This window comes from Priapulus caudatus, unplaced genomic scaffold (genome assembly GCF_000485595.1).
Source record: "Priapulus caudatus unplaced genomic scaffold, Priapulus_caudatus-5.0.1 Scaffold324, whole genome shotgun sequence".
Lineage (NCBI taxonomy): Eukaryota > Metazoa > Priapulida > Priapulimorpha > Priapulimorphida > Priapulidae > Priapulus > Priapulus caudatus.
In genome coordinates this window covers 309,132-320,059 of record NW_014577385.1, presented here as the reverse complement: position 1 = coordinate 320,059, position 10,928 = coordinate 309,132, and the positions used below count along the sequence as shown (strand labels likewise).

At 44.0% G+C, this 10,928-nt stretch overlaps 1 protein-coding gene across 1 annotated transcript in view; it reads left to right on the top strand.

The window, feature by feature from the left end:
- Positions 1-380: 380 nt before the first annotated feature.
- LOC106809043 (protein FAM184A-like) overlaps positions 381-10,928 on the top strand; it is a gene marked incomplete at its 5' end in the record, with an annotated part of 20,196 nt that continues 9,648 nt past the window's right edge. The window contains 8 exon segments of the mRNA XM_014811986.1: positions 381-521; positions 832-987; positions 1,431-1,552; positions 2,050-2,200; positions 2,556-2,768; positions 2,975-3,129; positions 4,842-4,932; positions 6,428-6,591. Coding sequence (XP_014667472.1) covers positions 381-521; positions 832-987; positions 1,431-1,552; positions 2,050-2,200; positions 2,556-2,768; positions 2,975-3,129; positions 4,842-4,932; positions 6,428-6,591 — 1,193 coding nt within the window.

Sequence of the window (10,928 nt, the reverse complement as noted above, 5' to 3'; positions counted from 1 at the left end):
GCACTCTCTTACTGTCTCTCACTCTCCCTCCCCTACCCCTCTCCCTCTCTTACTGTCTCTCACTTCACCCTCCTGCACCATGCACTCTCTTACTGTCTCTCACTCTCCCTCCCCTACCCCTCTCCCTCTCTTACTGTCTCTCACTTCACTCTCCTGCACCACTCCCTCCCTTACTCTCACCCTCCTGCACCACTCTCTCACTGTCTCTCACTCTCACCCTCCCTCCCCTACCCCTCTCCCCCTCTTACTGTCTCTCACTATCACCTTCTCACCCTCCGTGCCTCACTGTTTCACACTCTCACTCTCCCTCTCGCCCTCGCTTACTGTCTCTCACAATCACGCTCCCTGCCCCCCTCTCTTACTGTGCTCTCTCTCTATAGGAGCTGACGAGAAAGTGTGAGAGGAAGCTAGGAGACGAGCGAGAGGTGCTGGAGCTAGAGCTGGACAATATGAAGCTGGAACACGCTCTGAAGCTGCGCACAGAGGAGGAGGGGTCGGCACGGCTACGCAAGGAGCTGGAGGTGAGAGCTCTCGTTTGCTCCATCTAATAGTGCATTTATGTAAAGTTATTATCTCAGATTAATAACATAGCAGATCAGATATCATATGATATTTAATCATAAATTATGAAAACTAGTTATAAATTATATATTGTGACTTTTGTGTGACTGTGATTTTTAGGTCGCTATAACATGTTTACTAGTCGTGGAACAGTAACTGGACTTTTTGCAATTCTCAAAAACGTCAGGCAGAGGCAGAGTCTTGTAGAGTGATGAGTCTCCTTTCTTCTTACAGCTGTGATTTTACTATCTTGCTTTTTTCTGCTCGTAGGAGAAGTCCGAGGGCTATGTAAGCCTGAGTGGTGACTTGGAGTGTGTGAAGAATCGCTGCAACAAATCGAAAGCTGAGAAGGATGTGCTGAGAAAGGAGCTGGAAGTCTGCAAGCAACAGCTAGATGATGCCAGGGAAGACAAACTCCTGATCGAGGTATAGGCACAGAGAGCAAGACAGAGATAGAGAGGGAGGATGAGATGGAGAAGGTGGCAGAGATAGAGAGGGAGGCGGAGATGGTGAGCTAGAAGATGCGTGCGTGGGAGAGAGAAGGAGAGAGAGGGGAAGAGAGAATGAGAGAGAGAGAGAGAGAGAGAGAGAGATGGGAAGAAAGAGGAGAAAGAGGGTGGGGTGGTTAGAGACACACAGAAAACAACAGAGAGAAGCATTCTCTTAGTTGCTATAAGGTGCATATTACGAGAATTAAGCCATTTCATGTTTGATAATTTCAGTGATTGAATGGTAACTTGATATGTTCCAGTATGTCAACTCAATTTCCATGTTATTATTATACGTTAATAATCTTGTGACGCTGTGTGCAGTAAAAATACACATTGTAGTTTAATTTTCATTCTAAGTAAATTTGTATTATGATGCAGAGGCAGATCAAGGAGTTTGATGGTAGATACCAGAGGGCACTACTGGAAGCTGAGGCAGCCATCAACGAAAGATTGGCAGAACAAAAGGCTAGCTTAGAGAGAGCGTGGACAGAGCAAACCAAGTAAGACCTGCTGTTTGTGAGAATGATGGCGAAGGAAAGATAGCGAGCTAAAAGCCTTGTCTGAATACTAGATTATATCCTTTGATGCCGATCTCTTTAAAATCCCAACAAACACAGTCATCAGTGTCCTCGCTTCTGACAACTTATAATTTAAAAAAAACATAGAGTTAGGAAGTTTTAAATACTTGGCAGATTTTGTACTACAGATTATTTTGTCACTCATGACAAAAGGAAAGTCCATATGCCCGTGTTTTGCTCAGTTGTTTCATCTTTTCCTAACATAAAATCAAAAGGCATTACTGTGCGCTATCATACAACATGGAACCTCTTGGTTACCTTGGTTTCTTGTTTACCTGGTCATCTTTGCGCAGAACTGTGCAGACTTGGGGCAAACATGGTTGTAAAAAATCGTAGCTATCGCAAAAATAAGCCTGCCACTCTGTGCTAGACTGTTGCAAACACATTAGTAGTTCAGTCGAGTTACTTCCGTCGTACAGGAGGGAATATGCGGAGTTGCATCGTAAGCTGACGCGGGTGCACCAGGAGGACCGCAAGATGTCGCTAGCAGCGCTGGCGCAGGATAAGGAGCAGGAGCTGGTGGCGCAGAAGAGTGGCTGGCAGAGTAAGATCAGGGATCTACTGTTGCAGGTGGGCGCATGTCGAACACACACATGCCATGATAATAAATAACTAATAAAATTAAATATAATAAAATAAATAAAATAACTAATAGTAATAATGGTAATAATAATAATGGTAATGATAATAATAAAACTAATGATGATGGTGGTGATAATGATGATGATGGTAATAATAATATTAAGAATAATATAAATAACATTATGTACTTTTCTCAATTAAATAGGTTGGTTACCTTAAAAAAAACCAGGAATAAAACAGAATAAGACAATAATTAGGTAAAATAAAAACAGCTCAACAACGACACAAAGTCTTCGCTCCCTCTCTCTCTCTCTCACTCTCTCTCTCTGCGTGCGCGCTACAGATTGAGCAGCTGCGTGAGGATCTGACGGAGAAGTCGATACAAGCGAGTCGCGAGTACGACGCGATGCGATCGCAGAAGCACGCTGAGCTGGAGAGGCTGCGACGCGCGCTCGACGCCGCCGCGGAGGAGCGCGAGCGAGAGGGCGCTACCGGAAAACAAGAGCACGCAGCCGCCGTCGATGCGATGCGGTCGAACCACGAGAGGCAGGCAGAGGTAGGCTGTACTGGTGCTGCCGCCACGCGATGGAGGCAGAAGCAGGCTGCACTGATACTATCACCGCCTTCCATGGGGTTGTCGTTATTGAGTCTGATCGGAGCAGTTGTTGTCAGGATCAACAAAAGAAGCTGCATGCTGAAGCTCTGATGACGTACTTATAACATCATTGTCATCATCGGCGTCGTCGTTGTTGTCGTTGTCAGGAGCAACGAGAGAAGCTGCATAGGGAGCACGAGGAGGAGATGCAGCAGCAGCTGGTGGCTCATCACTCGGAGATGGAGCTGGCGCATCAGCGCGCGGAGAGAGCAAAGCAAACAGAGCTTTCAGCTGCTGCATCGCTCGCATGCAGAGCAGATCGGTAACTCATTCCATATCTTTATATGATTTACTCATTGTCTTTTATCTTTGTTCATTCCATATCTTCATCTTCATTCATTCCATATCTTTATCTTTATTCACTCCATAAATTTATCTTCATCCATTCCAGATCTGTATCTTCGTTCATTCCATATCTTTATTTTGATTCATTCCATGTCTTTATTGTATCCCCGAACGAAGTCGTGGGGATACTATGGTCTTGCATGCGTCGGCCGCCGCGCAGAAGATTTCCTTGTGAACGCTCTACCGGTGCAGGTCTTCTCGGACATCTTCTTCAAATTATCGCCATATGAAGGTGCGTATTGATAAAAGCGAAGTGCCTATCGTTCTTTGGTGTGGGCGGCAGTCATCAGTTAGCCATTGGTAACAACATTTTTGTTCGAAATATTCTTAGCAACTGTACTTTTGCACTTATTTACCCGCATTGCTATGAAATTTATATTTTGTATTAAAAATTTGTATTTAAATTTCATTGATTGTACATCAAATTATTAATATTATATACATATATATATATCCCGTATAATATAGGACATGTTTATCGACCCTGTGTGCCAAACTTCCATGACAAATCGCGGTTAAAAACTGCACAGCTTACAGCGCTTCTACAATATTTTTCACAAAAATGTGCTTAACATTGGCACGGATGACTCACCCACGCCATAAACGATTGGGGTCTTCGCTTTACATAACGCCACCTTTTCATAGCAAATTGAAGATCATTGCCGAGATATGGTAAAAACTGCCCACCAGTCACTCGCGACCTTTATTTCACCTTACCTTGACCTTGTCATATTTCCCTTCGCCCCTCTCTTACTCGGCCACTAGATTGGACTGCCTAGCGCGACCAAACTTGGGTATTGCCTTACACCATCTTCAGGGCGAGAAGGCCATGTCGCCATACCAAAACCACCACTGCCCTTGACCTTAGTTTTGACCTTCCACCGTCGACTTAACATTTCCTCTTCGGCCTCTCTAGTAGGGTAACCAGATTACCATATACTTGCCACATCTGAGAGCCACACCAGTGTCCTAAAAACCTTTGTCTTTGTGCACTTTATTTAACTTTAGCCTGCCCTTCTACGTCCTTACAGAAGGATATTCATTCTACTTAGATCAACGGCGATACATGTATTGTTTGGCGACAAACTGCTCGTTTCTAGTTCTGTATTCTGTATCATCTTTATTCACTCGATGCCTGCTCTCATCATTCTTTCAATATCTTAATGGGTTTAATTATTTCATAAGAAAGAATTCCCTGTCGCAACCCTGATCGATGCATTGTGACGCTTGGTAAGTGCTATTACCTAGTCGTAATGGTACCAATTAACTGATACCAGAGGTCTCGCAGTGCCATAGCTCCCAAGTGCAGTTTTTCAGATTGGCAAATGACCGGCGACAGAGATATGGCTCGCAAGTGCCAGCGTGTACAATTTCCACACTGCGACATTTACTGGTACACAGAGTCATTCATGGCTCGCAAGTGCCAGCGTGTACAATTTCCACACTGGGACATTTACTGGTACACAGAGTCGTGGCTTCCCTGTGCCCCCCCACCCTCCTCAATGCCTTTGTGTGCACACTGGTGCTAGTACATCTGGATGCCGGAACTGATTTCCTAGGACGCTTGTAGCTGCGTCGCGGCGCGCGTGAGGCGATGTCACGTGTCGTGATTGTGTCGCTTCGTTGCAGAGCACATGCAGGAGAGCCTGGTGCAGACGTACACGTCAGAGTTGGAATCGTGCCAAAAGACGCACAGCGCCGAGGTTCTGCGTCTGAGCGCTGACCTACAGAGGGCGCTGCGCGTCACAGAAGATGACGAGCGAATACTGCGCAAAGGTAGTGGAGCGTGTTAATTCGCGCGTTTATTTTATTTTTATATATTATTTTTTGTAATTTTTATATTTATTTTACTTATTCAGTACCATTCATTGTGATCATGATATTATTTATCGAACTATTTATTATTCAGTTCGTTTATTAGCTCATCTGACGAAGTCAGATGCAGCTTGTAGAAACTAGAATCGTATGATTGTGTCCTGTGCGTGAGTCCGTAGCGCATGCTGTGCGTGCGCTCGCTCGCTCGCGCTCGCCCGTCCAGAGCTGCGTACGTCCGTACGTCTGTCAACAGTTGGGTACAAATCTAACGGCTCGACGTACGATTACGAAAGTCGGGCGTGGCGGGGTAATCGCAAACGAGTTGGGATGTCGAATCTGAGAGGTCAAAGGTCAAAGGTCAAGAGGATTGCTTAAAAGAAAGGGGAACATTCCCTCCTTACACTTCAGGTATAAGGGGCGAAATGCTCAGAATTGCGGCACAAATCTAAACGGCATCGACTTAGCGCCTGCGTGATAGTCGGTGTATAGCATCATGGTAGGAAAAAGCCATTCACTGCTGCCGAAATTGGAGGGTTACAGGTCAAAGGTCATATTGGGTCACAGGGCAGATTTTAGACATTTTACTCGGCGACACTGGTCTGACGGAGCGAGTGAAAAACATTTTTTTGTTAGGAGGGTTAAAGGGTTTACAGGAGGGTATAAAATTGACTTTATTTGACTTTAACCAAATGGACTGAAACTTGCTTTTCTATTTTAGATCCATAACTGTGATGAATGTGAGTCTACAGTTGCTTACAGTTGATTGCAAAGGCAAATTTTGATTGAACAAGCGTTTTACGCTCCTTAAATCATATTATGTTCTTAAAGCAGTCTGCCTATTAGCACCCTGAAGGCTGAATCAGTGAATGCTCGCGTCGGGTATGCCCAAAAACACGGCGGCAGCCCATGGCTGGCCACGCTTCTAATTCATAATTGTTGCTTGCCCAACCTGCCTCAACTACATAGAGATTAGGTGAGGTTGCGAAGTGTAGTTGATATATTTGTTCGAATTGGCCCCTACGAAAGCAAACAAGATAAAGAAGACTTATGTATTAGACGTCTTGCTATGCCACAATTGAATTATCAGCCAAGAACACCAGACACAGATGAGCCGTCGCACATGTGCCGCACTTCGTTCTATTTATATATGTTTACATTTTTATTTTTGATTCTAATTTCCAACTTTGTAATTAAAGAAATGTCTATTATTACATATATCATAAATATATATTATTATACATCATGTATATTATTATTAATCATTGCATTATACATTTTATATGATTCTTATTATATAATATATTATTATTATAGGATCATCGAGAAAAACTGTGCACAGCGTTGCTTAATGTTATTAACTACGTTTGATTTATCGAGTTGTTCACGTTTTCTGCCACCAGGTGGAGACACTACAGGAGGAGGTGAGGCACCGCGACGGTCACATCGATCAGCTCGAGAATGACCTGTCCGCGCACAGGTCACGCCTCGATGACGTCATCAAGCAGCTCGAGTTCAAAGGTCACGAGATGATGAGGATGCGAAGTGAAACCAGTGAGCAAGTCAGGTAGCGAGCGACGCCTGCCGTTGGCGTTCCCTTGGTCATGTAGGGTATCGTATGGATGGTGAACCAGTCAATCACGTTTCCTTGCTACGTGAGAGATTGTATGCCAGTCCAGTCCCCCCAATGCCACATCGTGTTTGTTGCTTGGGGTGAATGGCACACGTTGTTTAATTCTTTCGCATTCCATTGGCTACCATGCTGTTGTAGAATGTATATATATATATACATTTGTGTATTAGATGTATTTTTATATATATATATATACATTTGTGTATTAGATGTATTTTTATTATTAGATTACTTAGTTTACTCGTAGAATGCATCTGTGCATTTTTTGAGTGGTTCTACGTTACTCAAAGCCTCGTTTGCACACTGGTTTTACGCTCTCTCCGCGCTCTCTCTCCTCCGGTTTACATTCGCGTGTCGGTTATGATGGGCTGTTGTGTATAGCTGTGTTAGATACTCGCTCTCTCGCTCTCTCGCTCTCTCTTTCGACTCTCTCACCGCTCGCGCGCGCCTCGAACTGTGATGATGTGCTTAGTTTCAGAATAGACGTAGAGGTAGAGCTGTCTGGTTGACAACAGTTCTACACACACACACACTCTCTCTCTAGCTCGCTTTCTCGCTCTTTCTCTGTCTTTCCTGCTCGCTCTGCTCGGCTCTCTCTCTCTCTCCTTCTCTCATCTCCTCTCTCTCTCTCTCTCTCTCTCTCTCTGTCTTCTCCTCTCCTCTCTCTCTCTCTTCTTCTCTCTCTCTTCTCTCTCTCCTGTCTCTCTCTCTCTCTCTCTCTCTCTCTCTCTCTCTCGTGCTCGTGGCTTTCTCCTGATCGTTGCTGGGTCTCTCTCTCTCTCCTCGTTCTTATCTCTTCTGCTCTTCTCTCTCCTCGTCTCCCCCTCGTGCTCTCATTTCTTCCTCTTTCTTGCTCTCTCGTCTCTCTCTCTTTTGGTTTTTCTCCCTGTCTCTCTCTTGTATTATCTCTCTCTCTCTCTCTCTCTCTCTCTCTCTCTCTCTTTATCTTTTCTCCTCTCTCTCTCTCTCTCTCTCTCTTCCCTCTCTCTCTTTTCTCTCTCTTCTCTCCTTCTCTCTCTTCTCTCTCTACTCTTTTTCCCTCTCTCTCTCTCTCTTTCTCCTCTTTTCTCTCTTATATCTTTTTTTCCCCCCCGTCCTCCGTCTCTCCCCTCTCTCTCTCTCTTCTCTCTTTCCTCCCCTCTCCCCCCCCGCTTCCTTCTCTCTCTCTCTCCTCTTCTCTCTCTCTCTCTCCTTCACCTTTTCTCCCGTCTCTCTCTCTCTCTCTCTCTTTCTCTCTCTCTCTCTCTATCACTCGCTCGCTCATGCTCACTCACTCCCTCTCTTCGTGTGCGTATCGATCAGAGACGATCAGAGAAACCTCTGGTGTCTGGGATTTTTGTTGTTGCTCTCAGGTGTTGGCTTTGGTTTCTGATCCTGGCGTCCGCTCTCCTGCTGATCATGTTATGTTGCGGTCGGCTTGCGGCTCTCATCCTACTTCCGCCATCGACCGCCCACCGCCGCAGCCGCCGCTGCCCCTCGTTCTCTATCATGTGTCGGCGATTGTCTACGCGTTGCCCGCGACACTGCTCGTGTGCCGCACCGCTTGCTGGTCGCGTGACCTAGAGCAGCGGCCGTCGTGTGACCTTTGCGTGACCTTATTGCTTGAGACACGGCCTGTGTAACTTTGCGTACCCTGCTGGCTCTGCTGACCCCGCGTGACAGCGCACCGGGTTCGCTTTCGTCCTGCTGCTCTGTGCTGCGGTCAGCAGATCCGCTTACCGCCTCGTTAGTTGTGGTGGCCCGCCATCTGCAGATGCATCGCTGCTGATTGCCTGGGCCTCCTCACAGGGCCACTGTGCGAATTGCTTGGACACTTCTTTACTCGGTGTGATGTCACTGTACACTGAATGATTTTCGGCACGTTGTGCTGTGTTGTCTGCATGCATTGTTTGCTCTTGCGTCTGGTCGTATGCTTTCACTTCCAGCGCTTTTGTGATAACCTCTGGTTTCTGAACTTTTTCATACACACACAAATATTCCAACTTCGTGATATCTTTAATGTGTACTCTGATTTTCTTTTTCTACTGCTGCCGTTTCCATTATTTGTTGTATAAATGCGTATTGGAATTCGTTCGACGTGCTGCGCCTCTTCATTGCGACGTTATTCATGGTCTGGTGTTTGTATTATCCGTAATTCGGTGATTTACGTGTATATATCCTGTTGGCACTCCACCGCGCATTTAAAGATATCGAAATTGTTTGAGTGGAATTTCATTTTGAATGCATGGCTCTGTTGTCAGACGCTGATCTTATATGTGATTCAGTTATTCTAGCCTGAAGCCCAATGTTCTAATTACCAATTAGACATGACTTATGCAAATTACGTCACTAATTATTATGCCAGACACGCCATGATATCCTTATCTGTAGTATCATATTTATCTATCTATCTATTCTATCTATTTATCATTTCTATCTAGTATCTAGCACTCTATCTATCATATCTATCTACTCTTATCTATCTAGCTGATCATATCATATCTATCTATATATTCCTATCTATATATCTATTCTATCGTATCTAGCTAATCTATCTAATTCTAATCTTATCTATACATTTAATCTTCTATCTAATCTTCTATCTACTCTATCTATCCTATCATAATTATCTATCTATTAGCTTATCTATCTATCTACTTCTATCTATCTATCCTATCTATCTATCTATCTAATCTTATCAATATCGTATCTATCTATCTATCTATCCTATCCTATCTATCTATCTATCTATCATATCATATCTATCTTATCTACTCTATCTTATCTATCTATCTATCATATCTATCTATTCTATCTAGCTATCTATTCGTATCTTATTCTTATCTATTTATCATATCATATCTTATCTACTATTCTTACCTACTACGCTACCTACTCTATCTATCTTAGCTGATCTTTATATATATCTATCTATCTAATCTACCCTACCTACCCCCCCATGATCTATCTATACTACTATCTATATATCTTATCTATCTAATCTAATCGTATCTATCTATTATCTATCTACCTACTTATCTATCTATCTATCTATCTTACCTCAATCTACCTATCTATCTATCTATCTATTTATCTATCTATCTAATCTATACTTTCTGCTCTATCTGTGATTGTCTCGTCGATATATATATATATATATGCTTAATGGCACCCTCTTAATCCCGTATTTTATTCTATAGCAGCGCGGCGTCTTGGTTTTCTGCGGAGTGAAGCTGGGGTGCTTGGGTGTTGTGTGTTTGCAGGCGCTTACTGCTTCAGCTCTACATCTATTCGGGCTGCTTCTGCCGCCAGCACATCTAAGTGATGTCTGTATGTGTGCGTGCTTCATGGTATCATCTCCCCTAGTCCCTACTTCACAGTGATGTCTGTGTATGTGTGTGCTTCATGGCTTCATCTACCCTAGTCTTTACTTCTCAGTGGCACTCCCTGCAAGCCGCACCAACCCTCCCTCGAATGTCAGGAGTTCTTAGTTACTGGGTTATTCCCCTGACTAGGTTTTCCTTGGAAACATTGAATGCTGGTAATAAGTTAGTAGTCTTTAGTTACCCACAATAGGGTGCGGGAAGAACAAGTTTGGTGCAAAATTCGGTTGACGTCATCAGAATGGTATTTTTTAGTAGCGTTTTTTGTGTGCTGATACCTAGCGAATGCCATGTTTTTAGAATGCTTTTGAGAATCTTTGGAAGTGCATTTGGAAGTGCTGTTTCAAGGTGTGAGTGTGTGATGTGAAACTGTAGGGGACATGAGCAACGGTAGCATTTTGGTTGCATCTTGCTGTTGCGGATCTGTGGTTGCTATGGTGATAGCTTGTGAAGTATATCTGTATGATCACTGCTTTTCCCAGCGTGTTGTTCGACCTCTACACCGACATAGTAAGCTAAGAATCAGTTAACAGATTTGTTTTCAGCTTGGGCCGTAACCCCTGGGGCTGAGGGAAGGCAAGGGGGCAGCCGCTCTGCCTAGATTGTTATAAGAAGAGTACAATAAAAGCCTAATAGAATCAAACATAACTCAACAAATGTGTATATCACGGCGTGGTCATTCGTGAAACCCTCGCCTCAGACCCACTAGAAATATTCCACATTCCCTTTAGACATTTGCTCAGGCTATGCCTCTGCTAATCCTGAGTCAGTCTACTAAATATACATATCGAAGCTATCTATAATATACATCCGAACAAAAAGTTGTTTAGCCACTGAGTCTTACCTGTGCATGCATGCGTGTTAACCACTCATCTGTTGCTGATATTAGCTGATGACGTAGCTAATAAC